Genomic DNA, 20984 nt, shown 5'->3' with positions numbered 1-20984 from the left:
CAGCATGAGGTACAACCTTGGGTATCTCTGGAACACAGTTTCTTTGTGCTCCCAGAAAACAATTTCCAGAAGATTTCACCTCAGTAATGCTGGTCTCTTCTTAATCACTGCTAATTCCTTAGCTCCAGCTAATTAGCATCAATTTTCCCAGTAGTTCCTTCCATTCTTAACTCTAGAGCCAGAGCCACATGGCTGAAGCTGCCGAGTTCTGCTGCTTACAGGAATTAGAACATGATCCCCTTGTACTATTACATTATCACTGGCTTTATGTTTCTAAATCCTTCACTGCCTAAGCTTGGCTATCCTGGTTCTTGCTCTGTAGATTGACCTTGAATGCAGAGATCAGCATGCTTTTCTCATGGGAAAAAAGTGGGAGCATGGCAGTTATCCAGTCAGGCATGGCGCAGGAGGAGCTGAGAGTTCTATGTCTTCATCCAAAGGCCGCTAGTGGAAGACTGACTTCCAGGCAAATAGGGTGAGGATCTTATGCTCACACCCACAGTGACACACCCATCCCAACCAGGTCACACCTATTCCAATAAGGCCACACCTCCAGGTTGTGCCACTCCCTGGTCCAAGGATATACAAACCATCACACCTCCTATCCCATCCCCCCTTACCCAGCTTCTATCAGGGTGCTCCCCTACCACCCACACACTCCCACCTCACTGCTCTAGCATTCCTCTACACTGGGCATCAAGCCTTCAAAGGACCAAGGGCCTCTCCTCCCATTGATGACCAATAAGGCCCCTTTATCTCCTTCAGTTCTTCTCCTAACTTCTCCATTGGGGTCCCTGTGCTCAGTCTGATGGTTGGCTGCAAGCATCTGCATCTGTATTGGTCAGTATCTGGCAGAGCCTCTCAGGAGACCTCTGTATTAGGTGGAGTGGATTTCTTAAATCACACCCCCAGTGACACCTCTCCTCCAACAAGACCATACCTCCCAGTCCTTCCCAAATAGTTCCACTAGCTGGGAACCAAATATTCAAACACATGAGCCTATGAGGGCCATTCTCATTTAAACTATCACAGCTGTACTCTGGTGATTTCAGAAATGGACAATTAGAGCCTTATCTTGGAGGTACTTCCAACCAGAGCAGATGGATATATGGACTCAGGGCTTTGAAGGAGAATGTGTCAGGGACAAGGTTGGAAGTCTTGGTGGGCAGATATGACTCTTAAGATGTCTTTGCTTACAGAACATAGGTACCAAGGAGTAACACAAAATTCAGGGTCACACAGCAGCTTTTGTTTAGATCGTTTTCTTATGAAAGGCAGGCTTTTAACTAACTCTAGTGGTTGGCTGAGCCTGGGAGGGAGGGACAGCCCTCTAGGATCAACAAGGGCTCAAAGGTCAAAGTATCAGTAAACACAAGAGTAAACATTCTTTGTTTTGTTTTATAAAAAAGAAAAGGAAGCCAAGACTATGTTTGGTAGAGGCTAGTTATGATGTGGGGTGGGGTTGCAGTGGCAGGTGGGGGTGATAGGTGGGGGTAGGTGAGGGTGGATAGGGGTGGTGGGTGGTGCATGGTGGAGGTTGGGTGAGGGACTTGGAGAGGGTGGTGCCTCTGTGGGCTCATGCTAAGGCATCCTTTCCCCCTGAGGTAACAGCCACATGATGGGTATAGTATGGAATAGAGTTTATTTAGGGCTTGGGGAGGGGAGTTGAGGAGAGACAGAGAAAAGTGTGTGTGTGTGGGAGAGGGAGAGGGAGAGAGAGAGAGAGAGAGAGAGAGAGAGAGAGGAGACTAGAGTAGAGGCTGGCTATGATCATGGAGGAGGGATGGGAATGGGGAGAGAAGGGACAAAGAGGGAAGAAAAGAGAGCAAGAGAAGAACCCGAGCTATGTCTGACTTCTTTAACTTAGCAGGTATGAAGGTCTACTCATGTGCTAACATCTATCATTACCTCATCTCCTTTAACTTCTGTGTAATAATCTAGTTGATGCTTATATCACATTTTTGTCATTTAAAGGACATTAAGCACTGGGTTGTTTCTATGTTGGGGCTGTTCTGACTGTTGTAACAAATGCACATTTTTTTTTAAAGATATATTTTTAATTCTCTGGGATATACAGCTAGGAGTAAAATTTCTGCATCGTATGGAGACCAAGTCTGGCATCTTGCTGAGCTGCCACACTGTTTTGCAAGGTGACTGACTGTACCATTCCTATTCCCACCAGCTCTGTCTGAGGTTTCACTTTCAATGCAACCCCCACCTCTACCTTCTCATTGAACATGGTGCTGGGAACTGAAGAAATAGCCAGTGAGATTTTACCTCTGAGATACATCTCCAGCCCTCTTCTGCTTTCTTGGTGGAGTCCTTTGAAATATAAACTTATGGATTATGAGGAAATCGCTTTTTCTTTTTCATTCATTATTTATTTTATGTCCCCGTTACAGCTTCTCCTCCTTCCTCTTCACCCAGTCCTTCCCTCTCTTACCCTTTCCCCCATTCCTCCCTCCTTTTCCCCTCAGAGAAGGGGAGGCCTTCATGGATATCAACCCACCTTGGTATAACAAGTTGCAATAGAGAAGTCCTGTTTCCTCTTTTTCTTTTCTTAAATTTTTTATTGGTTATTTTATTTATTTATGTTTCAATTGTTATCCCCCTTGCTGATTTCCCCTCCACAAACCCCCTATCCCACCTGCCTACTCCCTGCTTCTATGAGGGTGCTCCCCTACCACCCATCCATTCCTGCCTCAATACCCTAGCATTCCCCTAAGCTGGGGCATCAAGCCTTCACAAGACCAAGGGCCTCCCCTCCCATTGTTGCCAGATAAGGCCATCCTCTGCTACATAGCAGCTGAAGCCATGGGTCCCTCCATGTGTATTCTTTGGTTGGTGGTTTAGTCCTTGGGAGCTCTCAGGGGTCTGGTTGGTTGATATTGTTGTTCTTCCTATGGATGCAAACCTCTTCAGCTCCTTCAGTCCTTCCCCTAACTTCTCCATTGGGGACCCTGTGCTCAGCCAAATGGTTGGCTGCCAGCATCCACTTCTGTATTGGTCAGGCTCTGACAGAGCTTCTTAGGAGACAGATATATCAGGCTCCAGTCAGCAAGCACTTCTTGGCATCCACAATAGTGACTGGGTTTGGTGTCTGCATGTGGTAGGGCAGTCTCTGGATGGCCTTTCCTGCAGTCTCTGCTCTTTGTCCCTGCATTTCCTTTAGACAGGAGCAATTCTGGGTTAAAATTTCTGAGATGGGTGGGTGACCCCACCCCTCAACCTGACCATATCCAGAGGTTAGGCATGGCCCCTGGTTGAGGCAAGTTCTGTTTTCTTTTCTTCCTTTCTTATTTTCATTCATCACTTGTGATTTTCAAAACATCTAAGATGCCAGTTGTTTACTCCCAGGACAGTGACTGACATCCGTCTCTATTTTAAGAGATTTACAGTTTTAGCTCTTATGTTTAGGCCTCTGCTATGTTTTAAGTTAATTTTTTTTGTAAAATGACATTCCTGATTGACTTAGTTGTCAAAGTACCATTTGTTGGAAGGGCTATTTTTTCAAAGCCCTTGTCATTCCTATAGAAATGGTTACCCAAACCATGTCTGTCCCTGACTGCTCAGCTCTGTTCTGCCGTCTTATTTATCTCTTCTTATGTCAGCAGCAGTCTTAAAATGATGGGAGCATCAGCAGTCAGCTTTGAAACTGGGTATTATAAGACCTCCATTGCTGTTGTTCTTTACTGGATTATTTTAATTATTCTAGGATGCTGTTATTTCCATACAGATTTTTAGGATCAGCTGATCTACTTCTGAAATGAGAGCAGCTGGGATTTTGATAGGAACTGCATTGCATTTGTATGTCAATTTGGGCAGTGTTGCCATATTCATATACTATCCTTAGGGTCAGGTATGATGGGATACTGCCTGAAATCCCAGAGGAAGTTCAAAGCTAGCCTGGCCTACACAGCAAGTTCAATGACAGGCTCAGCTTGCATAGTGAACCTCTGTTTAAAAAATAAAGGGCTGGCTACTAGGGTGGGGCTAGAAAAATGGCTGTCATTAAGAATACTTCCTACTCTTTTATAGGACCTCAGTTTGGTTTCCAGCATCTGTGTCAAGTGATAAATATGCACACTCAGGCACATGCATACATGTAATTAAAATAATCAGGATAAATCATAAAATCCCTAAGAGATAGGGTCATAGCTCAGTAGTGAAATATTTGCTTGGCAAATGTGAGGCCCTGGGTTCAATCTTTAGGACTTCAAAGAAATTTAATCTTCTGATCCTTGAATTTGACAAGATAGCATTTTGTTTTACGTCTTATTTAATCTCCTTCAATATTTTATAGTTATGCCCTTGTTTTGGGCATAAATTTATTATTCCTACAAAGTAAATGGAATATATCTAGATTATATAGGCATAATATGCAGACCCCTTAATTCACTTGTTGGCTTATATAGATTAACTTTAGATTTTTGGAAGTTTTCTATACATAAGATGACTTTATATTTAAAAAGAGAAAGTTTTACTTCTTTCTTTCCAGAATAAGTACTTTTTCTTCTCTTTCTTTTTTTTTAAAGTCCTCTCAATTATTTTGTTTAAGGATATTTTAATTTAATTTTTTTTTCACACCACTATATTTTGATCATGTTTCTCCTCTCCCCCATCTTTTCCCAGACCTTCCAGTGTTCATGAAACATGCAGTTTAAAGCCAGACTGGGTCCCAGAACTCAGAGAGGGAAGTGGATAATTGGGTAGCAGTCCTAACTAAGAAACTATTAGGACTTGATGTTCACTGGCAAAGGGAAAATCAGTTTTCTACGATGGCGTCTCAGTGGGTATGTCGACCACTCTCCAGGGCAGGCCCGATGCTCAGGAATAGTAGGCCAACACGCGCACACACACACCAAGATATAGTATTTTGCATTTCCTGGTCTTTTTGTTTCTTTTTGGCATTTTTCTGACTTGTTGGTTTTTTGTTTGTTTTGATTTGATCCACCCCATGTTGTGAAATTGTTCTGATTGGAACCTGCAGTACTGAATAGGAGTAAGGAGCAAACCCAGGCATCCTTCTCTTTGGTTGTAGGGGGAAAGCCCATGCTTGCTATGGGCAAGTGTGGCTCTGTGGGGTTTTCACATATAACCCTCCCCAGGTTGAGAAGGCTCCTTTCCCTCATTGTTTGTTGGGAATATTAGGGTTTTCTGCATCTGTGGTGATAATTATGTGTTTTTGCTCTTTATTAATATGGTACATGCCATGTTTGAGTTATGGATTGAAGTCAGTCTTGTGATCCTGGGATAACTCTCATTTATAGTGTGTAATCTCTCAAAATATTTGTTACCAGGTTTAGTGTGGTTATACACACACACACACGCGTGCACACACACACACACACACACACACACACACACACACACATGTATGCACATACATATAGAAGGGAAATGTAGATGTCTGGTGGTAGATGTCTTCCTCTATTCTTCGAGGTTACCTGGAGAGTCACTGATTGGCCTGTTTGAGCTGGCCAGTGTGCTCCAGGATCCTGCCTGTCTCCACTTGCTGCCCTTCTCCCAGTCTGAGGTTACAGGTGCATGTTGTTAGTCCTAGCTTTAGCATAGATGCAGAATCCAAACTTTGGTCCCCATGGTTGTCGAGCAGGTACTTTACCAACTGAACAAACTTTCCAGCCCTGGTATGTGAATATTTTGTTGAGATTTTTGTACTAATATTCATAATGGAGATTGGCCTGTGCTTTCTTCTGTTGTTGGAAGTCTAGGTCGGGTTTTAAGGTAATCTGGGTGTCAGAGAATGAGAGGTGGTGGGAAGTGTTTACTTTTTCCATATTTGGGAAGGGCTTGGAGAACTGGAGTTCTTGCTTAAGTATTTGGTAGAATTCACCAGTGAGGACATCTAGTTTTGGGGGTTCTTGGTGGAAATTTAAACTCCTTATTTGGGTCGAACCCTTGCTTTTTGAATAAATGCTTCCTGTATTTTTTCAAGCCTTTGGTTAACTTTTACTATTTTAAGAAAGCCCATTCTGAACATTTGCTACTGTTCACACCGCCTACAGGAGAGGATGTCTAGAGGTCCTTTTCAAAGATATTTATTGTTTTTCCAGTGGTGTGTGTGTGTGTTTGTGTGTGTGTGTGTGTGTGTGTGTGTGTGTGTGTATGCACATGATTCAGGTGTCTGCAGAAGTTGTTGGATCCCCTGGAGCTGAAGTTATAGGTGGTTGTGATTTTTTTGATATGTTCTTGGAACCAAATTCCAGTCCTCTGCAAGAGCAGTATGTGCTGTGCTGTTGACCTCTGATCCTTCTCTTCATCCCCATCCTCATATGCTCTTAATTCACCTTTGCTCTTGACACCCATTGTATTCACCCTCTCTCAGTCTCTCTGTCTCAGTTTCTGTCTGTCTGTCTCTGCATCTGTCTGCCTCTGTATTTGCCTGTTTGTTTTTGTATCTCTCTGCCTGTCTCTGTATCTCTGTCTATGCCCCTCTCCTTCATAAAATCAGCTCTGAGATACTTGGTTTCTGGACGAATTTGTAGTTGTAACTGAAGCAGACAGTGCATGCACAAGACAGGATGTAGCTGCATCCTGGGGTTCTTTATGGGCCATGATGAAAAATGAGGCTGCAAAGATAAGATGGGAAAAGCTAGACGGGAAGCCATCCATCTAAATTCACAATGGAGGAAGAGGAAAGTGAAAGGACGAGAAAAGACAACATCAATGTTAAAAAAGAAAAAAAAAGTGAGATTCACAAGATGAAGCCAATGAGGTCACTACAGGAAACACTGGCTGGATAGCTCGGCCACTTACCAGAGTGACTTCAAACAAATACTCTGGGGTACTTCTGCTGCACGAAGAGAGAAGACCTAAGGCTGGAGTGCTTCTGCAGAGCTCATGAGCTGTTGTTTTAGCTGTTGGAGACTGGAAATTTTGTCCTCTGAGAGCTGCCTGATTGTAGCTCAATATGCTGCATGCCTGCTGAAAATGGAAACACCTCTGAAAAACTTGTAATACATGATAATTCAGGCTCCCCAATCAGAGGTAATCATATTATTCTTTCTTAAAGAATGATGAGCTAAACTCGGAGCATGCCACTCAAATCTAGCAAATCCATTCTGCACTCAATTAACTTAATCTGAAAGATATAGTGGGCCATTAATCTATCAGGAGCAGCAGTTTTGATAAAACAGTCAAATTAAACACTCCAACTAAGAAAAAAAAAGGGGGGGATACAGTGCTTAATATCACTCAAATGGGGATTAGTTACTTAGCTCAAATCTTAGAGGTCTGACCTCTGAAACTGTCTGGGTAGGTCAGGCATGGCAGTGTGCTTAATGACGTTTCACCTCTGAACTTGTGGGGCTATAGAGTTGGAGACTATTTAGCTGGTCAGAGATTTAGAGAGAATCCAGTAAATGATATTTTTTTTATAGAACCCAGAAATTAGCATTGTTGCTATGAGGTTAAAATGTAAATGAGGTTTGGCCATCTTGAGTAGGAGTTTTGGTCACTCTGGGTCCTCCAACTTTGTGATTTTGGTTATGACTCCAAATCAACCTCCTACGTGCAATCATCTTATTCCTTGCTGAGTTACTGAGAAAGCTGCCTGAGAAAACTTCACAAAGCCCAGCACAGGTTTCCCATGATGTTGGCTCTATCCCCCTCCCTCTTTTTTTAAAAATTTTTATTAGGTATTTTCCTCATTTACATTTTCAATGCTATCCCAAAAGTCCCCCATACCCACCCCTGCACCCTCCTACCCACCCACTCCCCCTTTTTGGCCCTGGCGTTCCCCTGTACTGGGACATATAAAGTTTGCATGTCCAATGGGCCTCTCTTTCCCGTTGATGGCCGACTAGGCCATCTTTTGATACATATGCAGTCTGGGTTCTTGGTTGAACATTGGCCGTTCTAAAGGGTTAGATGTATGTGGCAGGCTGAACCTGTAGGCACTTTTGAGAATGGTGCTGGACTGTAAGGGGTCTGGAGCAGAGAAGAGTGTGAACTAGAAGTTGAAAGGCAAGAGAAAAGAAGGATTTTTGGTATCTCCTCTCTCTCTCTCTCTCTCTCTCTCTCTCTCTCTCTCTCTCTCTCTCTCTCTCTCTTTCTCTCTCTCTCTCTCTGTGTGTATGTGTGTGTGTGTAACTGTGATGGTTGATTCCAGTGGGGCAAGCTTTATTAGATTAATAAAGCTCTAAGCCACTGTAAGGCTCATCTCAGCTTGATCTGTGAGAGTGTGTCTGGAGATTAACTGAGATGGGAAAGTCATGGTGACTCACTGTACCTGACTGAGTGATAAGGGGAAAAAAAGAGAAAGCCAGCAGAACAGCAGCCATTTCTCTGCCTTTGGACTTGAAGATGCAAGGTGAGCAGTTGCCTCAGTTTCCCACCACCATCCTTTCCCACCAGGATGAACTGTATCCTCAAACTCAGTGAAGAGGCCTCTTATCAGCTAGTTGGTCTCAAGGGGAAAAATTACTGATACCTTGTTATTCCTTGGGCATAGCCACAGTTTTTCCTCTACATCTCTGTGACCAAGAGGGAAAGCAGACATTGCTGTGTTTCCTCAGTGTCAGAGAGCTGAGTGGAAGGGATGCCACTCTTGGACAGCCCAGCAGTGTAGCACCCTTGGACTAAGGGTGGTACCATCTCTATTGTTCAGGGAAAGAAAACTCAAAACTAATATTGTTCTATACCAGGCAGGGGTTCAGGAGCAAAACCTACTATCTGTCTGTCCCTCTACATTGTCTCTTAGGGACTGTAAACTCCATGCAGTGGTTTGTCTTTGTATGGCAGAGGCATCCAATACTGCACTGTGTAATGATGGCGAAGTCAGTCCTAGATTTCCTGACTCCATCTAACCCTCTGCCCACAGTGTAAGCAGGCTTCACAGAAGTCTTGCTGCTAGAGACCTGCAGATGAGTCACTGGATCACTGAAGCCCAGGGTTTCTTCCTGGAATGGGCTCCTCACCTCCTTTCTTTAGAAAGCAATTTATCTTTCCATACTATCTTGTTCATTGTCTTTCACTGTAATTCACAAGACTCAGTAATTCACAAGGGAAACAGATTTACTCTCTGGCGGAGAGCAAGCAGAGGCAGAGAAGGGACAAAGGAGCTGATCTATTTTAGACATTTGTTTCCCAAGAACTGATCTATCCCCAGGAAAATTAATCCAGCCTTACAAAGATGACTCCAGGCTCTCTTAAAGGCCCTACACCTCAACATGAATTTTGGTGAATGCTGTGGACCCTGGTTTTCTTCTTCCTTTTTTCAAATGACACTCATGACCATTTTCATTAGGGTTAGTACTATTTATCTATCCTTACCCAGCTTGACCAAAGAGGTTGAAAGAAGGGTCTGCTTCTACGTCTTCTCTCTATCCAACCTAGAGTAAAATGCAGAGCCAAATCATAGAATGCTTTTAAAAATCATTAATTTTTAAAAATGTGAGTATGCATATATGTCTATGTGTATGTGTGTGTCTGTGAATGTATGCACTTGTGCATGCTGAGGATGGTGGTTGATTCTGAATTTCTTCCTCTATCACTTTCCACTTTGTTTTTTGAGTCTCTCCTTGAACCTGAAGCTCACAGATTCAGCTAGAAAGCTCCAGGGATTCTCTGTCTTTTCCCGCCCAGAGCTGGGATTTCTGGCACATGACACCATGCCCATTTTTTTTATAGAGTGTTGAGAATGGAATGCACGTCTTCATTTTTGTATGGCAAACATGAGCCATTTCCCTAACATACTGGATCCCCTAATCACCTAGAACAGTATCTTGTCTGCCGAACCTAGTCCAGACACCGGAGTTGGACAATGAGCCGGTCAAAGAACCTGTCCCTGTGAAGTTCAAAAGGCAGGGGATGTTCTGTGTGCGACATCACTCTGTAAATGCGTCTGTAGGCACAGACTATGTGCTTGGATCTGGGAGAATCCAAGTTCAGGAAAGGCTCCTGATCACTTGGGAAGGAGAAACACTCTTTGTAGACTAGAACTACTCACCTGTGTCCTCCAAATTCTGACAAACTGTGATTTCTAGAGAGCTGGAGAGCCTATGATGCACGTTGAGCAGATAGAATAAGATTCTCCTCCTTGAGATGGCCTAGTTGGCCATCACTGGGAAGACAGGCCCCTTGGTATTGCAAACTGTATATGCCTCAGTACAGGGGAATGCCCGGGCCAAGAAGTGGGAGTGGGTGGGTAGGGGAGCAGGGCGGGGGGAGGGTATAGGGAACTTTCGGGATGACATTTGAAATGTATATAAAGAAAATATCTAATAAAAAATAAATCTTAAAAAAAAAGATTCTCCTTCTTGGAAGGAGATGTGGTCCCCCAGGCCAGTGTACTCAGTAATCTTGCACAACTCAAAGTCTGGAGTCAGCGTCCAGAGCTCTCTATTGAGAACTCTTGGATTTTAGAGGAAGGTAGAGGCCTAGTAAGAAGCAGACTTCAGGATAACCAGTTCAAACAGAAGCCCTTGATTCCAATAGGCTTTGGTCTTCACTTTCTCCACTCCAAAATTCCCTTAACAGCTACATACGGATGCACGCAACCACGTACGCACCCACCCACTCATGCACGCTTACACCCACCCACTCACGAATGCTTGCATGCATGCACGCACGCACGCACCCACCCACATACAAACTTACACGGCTGGGAGTGCTTTGCTTTCTCCCTAGAGGAGCCAAGTGTCTTATAGGCCGTGGGGTTCCGTGTGGCCAATTCCCAAGGAATCATGGAATTCCAAGTAAGTTGTATACAGTGCTGTTTGTGTTTACCCAGTGCACAGCTTGGGGTATGGTCCAAGGCCAACCAATGTGTTTTCCTTTCCAGTGCGGAGATCCAAGGCAGCTGATGAAGAGAGGAGCCGTCGTGCTCAGCGAGCCCGGGATGAGTACCGGCGCCATTCACTCCGAGCCATCCAGAAGGGCACTGTTGCTGGCCTAAGTACCATGTTCCAAGAACTTGGTCAGAACCACGAGCAAGAGGCAAGACTTTATCACCAACTTCCTGACACCAGTCCACCATCACCCCTCACAGGACCTGACAGGTATGCTCCAAGAAGATCTGTGGGCCCATGAGACAAGCTCCATGGGTTCTAGTACAGGCTCTGTTTGTTACTTGTGGGTCATTTGCCTTCCAGGGCCTCAACATTGCAGTCTATATAATGGGCAGAACATAGAAATGAGGTATGCTCTGGACCAATCAAACAATTTTGCAATTTGGGGGTTAAACTTTCAGAGGTCAAGGATTCTTGTCATCCTTGATAATCTAAAGAAACCTGTATAGCCTCTCTCGCTCAAAATCTGCATATACAAATACCCCAAGTGTTTATATAGTTTTAGACTCCTTGACCTTGGTCAAAACCTTGTAATGGCAGGCCTAAGATGGAATGAATATGGCCCAGTATCTGAGAACTAGGACGATAGCCTTTTCTAACCATGGATGGAACTGGTTTGCACCTAGTTTGAACAGCAGGTTTACACACCGGTATTGGTAGAATTGAGAGGTCCTTGCGCATATTTGTGTACCTAGAGGCATTGTTTGCCAAGGACATTTCAGTGACAACCCCTGATTGGCAAAGCCAAAGACACAGGACACCTGGTGCCTCTTCATGTTCTGCCTGTCTTGCTATCCAGCCCTGAGATCTGGCCTCTTGTCTCAAGGCCCTTTGGCTATCCTTGCACAACAGCTACATCTTGTGGACCAGATATGTGGGATTGCATGCCTGTGGCTCCCTTGTTCTCAGGGAATGTTCAGGGGTCAGTTCACCCCCAGATTATGTGGTTTGTCTAATTTTGTTCTGATTGGAGTTTGGGGTTGTTCATAACCCACCACTCCTTTCCTCTAGAGTCTACTAAGAGCTGACTCTGCCTTTCCATCTTCTCTCCCCATCCCTTCTTCCTCCCTCCCTTCCTCCTCATGTATGACCCCTAAACTAGAAGGTCTAATAAGCTCTTGTGTTCATAGAGAAATCTGATTCCCTTTTTGGGTACCATCTCCTCACTGTACCACCATAGACACTGATCTCAGCTCCTTATCTGTACCACATCCTAACCCCTGGGCTTTTTTGTTCAGTTGCCAACATAAAAACAAGCAAGCAAGCAAGCAAGCAAGCAAGCAAGCAAGCAAGCAAGCAAGCAAACAAACAACCTTGATTGTCCTCTTTTCTTTAATAGCCACCTTGTATTCTGTAGTATGGCTTTGCTATTAGTCATCTGAGACTCTATCAGTCTATCAGACATTGCTATTTCAAATCTTTTTGCAACCACCAACAGGGCTCTGTATATAAACTTGCAGAAATTAATTTTGCATTAGGCAACGATAATCTGCAAAGATATTCTAAGCAGGGTCTTTGCTCCAGGGCTGTGTGCTTTTGAGATTCAGTGGTCCTGCACAGGGCTAATACCAATGCTTTGCATCTTCATATCCTTTATCCCGGCCCACCTTGTTTTGCTGTCAACCTTGTTTGAGGAGATATGTCTAGGTGTACATTTCAAAGCGCACATGTGTCTATGAGCGAGACTAAGCAATTCACAAATGTCGAAGGGCCGTGCTATTTTCTTCTCTATCTGTGGTCCAGTCCATTCTGTCACTGTGTGCTCCATGCTCTTTATCCATATCAAGTATTTCCTTCAGTTAGAGGAAAACATTGTGACAAATCTGTTTTCTCAATTTGTCATTTATCTTTTGATTTTTGGAGGTAAACTATTCTAGCATGCAGAAATGCTTGATTTTTACGAGATAAATTTCTTGTACGTTTTCTGAATCACAGGATGGGGTACAGATAAGAAGCCGAGGTCAGTGTCTATGGTGGTACAGTGAAGAGATGGTACCCAAAAAGAGAATCAGATTTCTCTATGAACACAAGAGCTTCTCAGACCTTCTAGTTTAGGAGTCATACATGAGGAGGAAGGGAGGGAGGAAGAAGGGATGGGGAGAGAAGATGGAAAGGCAGAGTCAGCTCTTAGTAGACTCTAGAGGAGAGGAGTGGTGGGTGATGTACATCCCCAATTAGAGATACCTTCTCCATTCTATGCTTTTAAAACTTTTTATTAATCTCTCTCTCTTTCTCTCTCTCTTACACACACACACACACACACACACACACACACACACACACACACACACACACACACACACACACAAGATCACGCATGTGGAGGCCAGAGGACAACCTGTGAGAGTCAATTTTCTGCATGTGGGTTCCTGGAATCAAACTCACATGGGTCAACTTGGGAGCAAATGCCTTTATCTGTTCTGACATCTCTCTCCACTATACTTCTTACATTTCTCCTCCTCTCCTTCCCTTTCTTCTTCCTCTCTGATCCATCTCCTCCCCCACTCTCTCTCTTCCTTGCAGGACCTGGGAGCGACCTCTGCGTCCACTCTCCAGAGAAGTCATTGTGCGCTGGTTCAAGGAGGAACAGCTGCCTCGCCGAGCAGGCTTTGAGAGGAACACCAAATCCATCGCCCCCTGGTTTCATGGTAGTGTAGTTTCTGGGCCCCACTGCAGATGATGCTACATGTCCAACTCTTTCTCAGATGAAAGAAGTCTTGGAGGATAGCTGAAATTAGAGGTGTGGGGAACTTTGGGGTCTATGTTGCTTCAATTCTTCCTTCAACTCTTGGCAAGAACCCATGAGTCCAGGGTCACCGGGATGCTGGACATGTATCCCCTCAGGAAGTTGTGAATCTGAGTTCCTCCTTCTGCTGTCATCAGCACTTGGCCTCTTTGGTTTTCAGGTCACCCACCAAGTTATACCTTTGCACTCATTATACAGTGAGCCCAGGGGCCCCAGGCTCTGGTAAGCTGGGCCAACACTTTAGTTATTCTTGAGTCTACAGCTCTGTTCATAACCATAGCCATAGCCATAGCCATAGCCATAGCCATAGCCATAGCCATAGCCATAGCCATAGCCATAGCACAGTAGGCTGTTTACTGGGGGGCGGGGGGGAGGGGAAGGAAGCATTTTGGTTAAATGCCAGATTGATGGGTGAAGAAGAGTTCAGAGTCACTTAAGTGCAGAGCATTTGATGAGGCAGCTCTTTAGAAATCTTCCAATATTTTCATTCCAGATACAAAACCAAAGTCAAAGACAGAAGGGTATTTCCAGAAAGGTACCAGATAATGTGTAAAGTAAACTTCAAGAATGAATCTCCAGGTGCATAACCTCTGTTCAGTGATCTGAATACTCAGTACCCAGGAAAACAAACATGACTGTGGCTTCACCAGATATTTGCTACAGAGAATTAGCAGTAGCTTCTGGCTTTGAGTTCTCTCAATATTAGTTAGTTATGGCTGCATAACAAACAACTTCAAAGTACCATACCTTAAAGCAAGTAGACCTTTTTTTTTTTTTTATTTCTTCATGTGTGTCTGAATTGGCTGGACAGTTCTAGCCTGGTTCACATGATCTTGGCTGATCTCACTGATGTTCCTCTGGATAGTCAGAAGGTTACCTAAGGCTGACTGGCCTAGGAGAACCTTCTCTGTGTTCATGTGAACCCTTATATTCCAGCACTCTAGTCAGAGGGTCATATTTCCGCACCTTGGCCTTGTTCCCTAAGCCTTCTTTCCTTTACTTGCACTTAGCTCAAGTCAGGAAAGCCGAGGGTTCCCCCTGTCAGAATAGACCTCTCGAACTCTGCTATTACTTACTTGACCCCTATCTGCTTGCTTCCTTATTGTCAAATCTCCCTTGGCCCGTGTTTCTTGTGCTTGTCTTGGTGTCGATTTGTTCTCCTAGTTCAGACCAGGTTCCATGTTCTTTTAATTCTATCCAGTGGGAGGGATGAATCTAGTGCCATGTTGCTACAGAGTTATGGTGTCTTGATAGTTGCTTGGCATCTGGCAAAGGAAGGCCCTCATGGGCATGTACTAGGCATGGCTCTAGCTCTGAGAAAGGAACAAGAAGTGCTTAGCAGGAAAATGTGCTAACTGAACAAAACTATCTGCACCTTTACTCTAGTCTGCTAGAGCCCAAAGAGCATGTGAACTCTAAATGCAGGCTGCAGGCAGCTCAGATGAAGTACATCAGATGTACTCAGATGATAGGAACTCTGAAGGTCACAACTGCGCTTCCAGTCTTTCTTGGTCTGTCTTCTTTTTGGCTCATCCTTCACAGAGCATTCTAGGACTCTTTCGTAAATGCAGTCAGATTCCATCACATCTCTGCTGTGTTATCCCTTACCTCCCTTTATACATGCATATAAGAAAAAAAAATCCCACAAAATCCCCAAACTGAAACCCCTCTAAAACCCTGGTCCAAGGTCCACAAGGCCCAAGTGACAAGTAGTTCCCACACCAAACTTATGTCAATCACCTGTGCCCCCTTGCCCAGAGCTCTGGCCTTTCTTTTCTTCTTGAATGATCTACCCTCCTTTCCAGCTCAGACTGTTTGTCCTTGCGATGATGTTGCCTGCCTTTGCTGTCTCTCCCCAGCTCTTTGCTTGACGTATACCGTCTTACTTTTCATCTGCAGTATTTGCTCCTCTGAGAAGACTTTCCTGGATTTCCTTCCAAGGCTATTTTCTTTAAGCTCTGCCAATTTGTCTTCTATCATTCCCAAATTGCTCCCTTATGCCATGGTATTTTTCTTAATGTTCATTGTCTATTCTCCTGTATGAATGTAACTTGGCAAAGTGAAGTGACTGGCCTGTGTTACCCAGTGCCTGCACAGTAGGCACAGGAATGGATAAAGGTGGGTATTTGCTTCAGATCCCAGGCTTTCCAGTCCTAAATAACAATTCCTGGTACTCAGTACTGGGCCCTTGTAGCTGTATGATAGCCCTAGTAACAATCTGACAAGCCAGAGCTGTGCAAGAGAGAGAGATGACTTGTTCTTTTAATTGGTGATATGCCCAAAAGATGCAGGACACGTGCCTGAGGCACTTCTCTGTTCACCTGTGACCTCTGCTTCCCAGTTAGCTAGGCATCAGGTTCAGACACACAGCCAAGAGAAGCTTGCTATCGTCTATTACCGTCAGTATTGTAACATCTAGAAGACCACCCACTATAACCCCCCACTATGTGGATCACATTATGTATGTAGGCTTTGTTGCATCTCAGAACAGAGGCACCCAAAGACTCAGTGGTTACTACCGACTAAGGGTTATTTTATACTCTGCTCTCATGCTTGTTAGCCTAGACATCTAGGCCTCATACTAAGGTTTTGTTTCTATTGGAAAGTCTAATGGTTTCATGGCATAGGGAAAGGAAAGAGTGAGTCACACAGTAGTCTCAAAATTTCTAGATGGAACAGACACCTGCTATGATTACACTGGTGCTACAGCCAGAGGCAGCCTGGTGTCCGTGGTGTGCTTGGGAGTTTTGAATGACAAGACTCTTATAACTACTTTCCACTAGGGGGGAATCTTCCTTCTCTTAGGCCTCCATCTATCCAAAAGGATCATGGGCTAGCTCTTCATGGCCCAGAGAAAGCACTCATGGGTGACTGAGCCACGTGGTCCTGAGCTGGTATCAGAGCTTCCCTCCATTCTGTAACATTGTATGGTCTGAAGTCCTTGGTGGATCTCCCATTTGGACCCCCCCCCCATGTGTATATTATTACCACCATGGGAGTAGTTTATGATGTCTCACGTGGCTGAAGAGTGCTTCTAAAATGTCCCCATGGAGGTGGAATTTGGTGGCTGTGCTGGTTGCTCAGAGGTGCTCTTGGTAGCCAGTGGGGGAGGTATAATAGAGGTGATCAAATGTATCTTTTTTCTTTTGGAAGGTCTTAGAGGGTTTTTTTTTTATTATTATTATTTTTATATACAAAGACCAGCATGGTCTCTTTCACTGGGTAGACTGTTTTGGATAATATATTTAAGAAGGGTCACTTGGTCCAACTTGATGAAGCCTATGTGTCCTTTGCATATAGATAGAACACTGCCGTCCATGCTCAGGAGTGTCTCTCATAGAGTTACTGGTCACCCGTGTTGCCATGCTTAGCAGTGACTCTTATAGAGTTACTGGCTACCTGTGTTGCCTTCAGATGCCCAGCTAGGGAAATGGAAATTTATCTTTAATTTTACTTTCTATTTCAGTGGAGAAAAGGGTAGGTTTTATGTTGTCACAGAACAAACAGAACCTAGATTTAAGTCTCAGAATTTATGTAATTGACTTCTTATTTTCCTGACAGTTTCTACCATAAAGCATGTAGGGAGGTGGTTCACACATAGAACAGAACTATGTGGTGACCAAGTTTTCATCAATCTGTGACAGAATGAAAGAAAAAGGCTCATATTTGGAGGACGGCCTACTGCCTTTGCTTAGAAAGAAAAGACTATGCTATATTTATATTCCAGGATTATATTCTTCTTCAGTTTTAGAGTTAAAATGCCCTATTTTTTTCTGAATTGATGGTGATATTTAACAGTTTGATATATTGCACTTTTACATAAAAACAAAACACAAGCAGCCCAGTTTTGGCTCTTAAGACATGTGTGTGTGTGTGTGTGTGTAACTTTGTTTATTTCTAAAATGCTAAAGTAGAGAATACCTGGAAGGTCCCCAATTTTTTTCCAACATGAGGATTTCCTGATGAGTAGATGGGACTGCTTTTGTACCAGTCCCTAGAGAGACAGAGAGCTTATTAGCTCACAGGTAGCCTGTAACAGTCTATTAACCCCTTTGATAGGGACCCTGCTCATGTTGTGGATGGCTGGGGATCTCTGCTGGAGACATCCTACTTTATGTAGCTCTCATCTTCTGGGTATACAGCATCCACTTAGATATGCTCTTGTCACATGGATGCTGTAGGTAGAAGAGAGTGATGTGCAACATTTGAGTTTCTTGAAGTCTACACTTAAGGACCAGCACACTGTCAGCTCTGCTTTGTGCAGCTGGCCACAGTTTATCAGTCCCCCCTCCTCCTCCTCCTCCTCCTCCTCCTCTTTCTCCTACTCATCCTTTCCCTCATTCTTCTTCCTTGTAAGATACTGCAGAGTTATATATTAAAGAGTGTGGGCCCAGCAGGTTAAGAAGATTTTTGAGAAGAGACTTTACGTCTTTCAGGAAATACAGTGTAAGAAATGAGTTCAGAGCACAGATGGGAAGACAAGTGGAGTGGAGACGGTCTTTCCCCTGGGACTAACCTTGGAAGTTAATCAGGTCCTCTGTTAAAAAAAAAAAGTAGAAAAGCAATCCCCTTTCTTCTTTGCTCATTGCCACATCCCAAGAATTATGAGAGACTTGAAGTTCTTCCTGAGGAGTGCCAGCACATAAGCTTGGCTCTGGGAAAAAGCTATTTTGGGACTTCAGCGTGTGTCTGACATTATTGAATGCTCTCTGTCGGAACATTGGCTCATTCAGAAAAAAAAAATTCTCTTCCTTAGCGTTACTTCTAGAAAAGATTTAAAATGTGCTCCGTGGTTTATTGTCTTGGCAGTGACCCATGGTGGCCTTGCTACTGCCCTTGGGACTTGGCACAGAAAAGGGTTATGTGGTTACCAATAGGTGTGGCATCGGTAAGTGAGTTCTGTTGAATTCTGCTCACATGCTGGGAGTGGGTCCCAAGTGTGGTCTCACCCTAATTTAAATGAGGCTGACCTGACCCAGGTGACATGCTACTGATATGGGGCTTATTGTGGCAAGCACTAAGTTTGAAGCTGGCATTCCCCACCCTGAAGTACTGTCTTCAGGGAGCCTAGAAGTTAGGATGGCCTCCCTTCCGATGTTCTACTTCATGTAGTTCTTCATGTTTACTTGCACTATGTAGTTTGATATACAACATCCCCCAAGGGCTTCTTGAAGTGAGCATGGACATCCCTTTACAGGTGACCACCATGAGGCCCAGAAAGCTGGAGGAACTGACCCAATCTTTCTCCACTAGAAAGTCCGGGAATTTAAACATGACACAGGATTTTATGTATTCCATTTTGACTGTTTCATTCTTCCTTGAATTCTCTGCTATCTAGGGATAGATATGAGGATAAGGAATATCCTCAATGGGTTTATAAGCACTTACTGAGAAGCGCTTGTGGTACATCCAGCCTCTTATTCCTTCTGCTCCATGACCTTGCAGAGCGGAGCTGATGTGCATCCTCTAATCTAACTTGAAGAGCTGTCTGAGAATGCTTACTTTGTTTTTAGTTTCTGGGCCTAGAATTTCTGAGACAGGTGGAGAGAATGAGCCCACGAGGTGCTTACCCTTAGCTTTCAAGATCAGTGGAGAAGAACCTTGAGGCCTTTGTGAGGATATTTCTCTTCAGGAGTAGTTGCTGAGATCTCAGGACCATGATTCAAGCTCTAAAAATTTATGTGAGGCACCAGCCAGCACTGGGCACAACAACACCCGGTCTTGTTCTGAGGGTTACAAGTATTACATTTTACAAATAAGTACTACAGCATGTTATATGTGTTAATCAACATAGTGGTCTTGGAAGGTGAACAGTGGGACTTGAAGTGTACACACCAGAGGCTTCATACGTCCAGGGCACACTGTAAATCAGTCTTCTCACTCAGAGAAGAAGGAATTGATGATATCATGTGACTCCATCAAAGGAAGATGATACTAATTTAGCCTTCCCTCTTAAATTAAAAGCACAAATCAAAAATTTCTTTCATTCTGATTCTCTTAATTAGGGTTTTATTGCTGTGAAGGGACACTATGACCATGGCAGCTCTTATAAAGGAAAACCTAATTGGGGCTGGCTTACATTATCAGAGGTTTAGTCCATTATTATCATGACAGGAAGCATGGCAGCCTCCAGGCAGACATGGTGCTGGAGAAGGAGCTGAGAGTTCCACATCTTGATCTGAAGGCAGCCACGAGAAGACTGACTCTTCCACACTGAGCATAACTTGAACACAGGAGATCTAAAGCCCATCTCAACAGTGACACACTTCCTCCAGCAAGGCCACACCTACTCCAATAAGGCTACACCTCCTAATAGTGCCACTTCCTATAGGCCAAGCATTCAAACACATAAGTCTATGGGAGGCATTCCTATTCAAACCACAGTGATCATTACTGAAGTCATTTCTAAAAGCCATAGAGGAGGCCATTTGGAGGGCTGGTGCACAAGTTCAGTTAAAAAGCTCTCCGAGACCCTCTCCTGAGCAGTATTTGAAAAGAAAAATCTTCTACCAGTTCTGGTCACAAATGAAAAGCTTTCTTGAGGGGTAAAGAGTAGGTCACTTGGACCCATTTCCTTTGTTTTTGTAGTACTGAAGATGGAATCTGAGACCTTGCAAATGCGAGGCAAGCGTTCTTCCAGTGAGCTATGAGCTCAGCTTCTTTTACCAGTTTTGCTTAAGGTATTCCCACCAAGAAATAAAAGAACTGTTTTCATTCTTTTCCTGAAAATGTGAATTGGTTAGATAGGCCCAAAGGGGATTACAAAGAACAATATTACTTTAGCTTAAGGAAAGCAGATTGCACTGGTATCCCTAAGGTTCTGACTTTGCTTTAGTTGTCTATAATTCTACTGCTGGCTCTGCTCCCAAACCCTGCATATGATATGGAGCTATGTACCTGGGCACACAAAGGCAGCATTTAGCTCTGTGGCTTCCATCGATAGGGGATGCATCATTCCTCGTTCTCAAGCATGCACTGGGCTGTATCTTTGCGGCTATGTCCTGTGGGAGTATGGGGGATTTAAAAAAAAACATTTCAATAGGGTTTTGAACACTTTGTTTTGGTGCTATATCAAATACACATTGACTATCCAATATTTCATTTACTCCTCGCAAAACTTCTCCAGCACTACGTCTGCCTGCATGCTGCCAGGTTTCCTACCATAATGATAATGGACTAAACCTCTGAAAGTGTAAGCAATTAAAGGTTTTCTTTATAACAGTTGCCACAGCCATGGTGCCTCTTCATAGCAATAAAACCCAAACTGAGAGTAGGTAATAATACTGACCATTTTGTGTATGGAGCTCCCAGTATGCTAGACATTCTTTAGGTTCCATATATGTCCACTTGGTTTATCTTTCTGATATCACCATGCACTGTCCATACTATTGTATAGATGAAGAAATGGAGGTCCAAACGACTATAGT

General features: G+C 43.9%; 1 protein-coding gene across 1 annotated transcript in view; it reads left to right on the top strand.

The window, feature by feature from the left end:
• Nucleotides 1-20984, top strand: part of Sh2d4b (SH2 domain containing 4B) — a 78000-nt gene that overhangs the window by 35758 nt on the left and 21258 nt on the right. Inside the window, exons 5-6 of the mRNA XM_021182485.2 lie at nucleotides 10805-11021; nucleotides 13335-13459. Coding sequence (XP_021038144.1) covers nucleotides 10805-11021; nucleotides 13335-13459 — 342 coding nt within the window. The remainder of the gene's footprint in view (nucleotides 1-10804; nucleotides 11022-13334; nucleotides 13460-20984) is intronic.

This window comes from Mus caroli, chromosome 14, assembly GCF_900094665.2.
Source record: "Mus caroli chromosome 14, CAROLI_EIJ_v1.1, whole genome shotgun sequence".
Lineage (NCBI taxonomy): Eukaryota > Metazoa > Chordata > Mammalia > Rodentia > Muridae > Mus > Mus caroli.
This window is presented reverse-complemented; position numbering and strand designations above follow the sequence as displayed.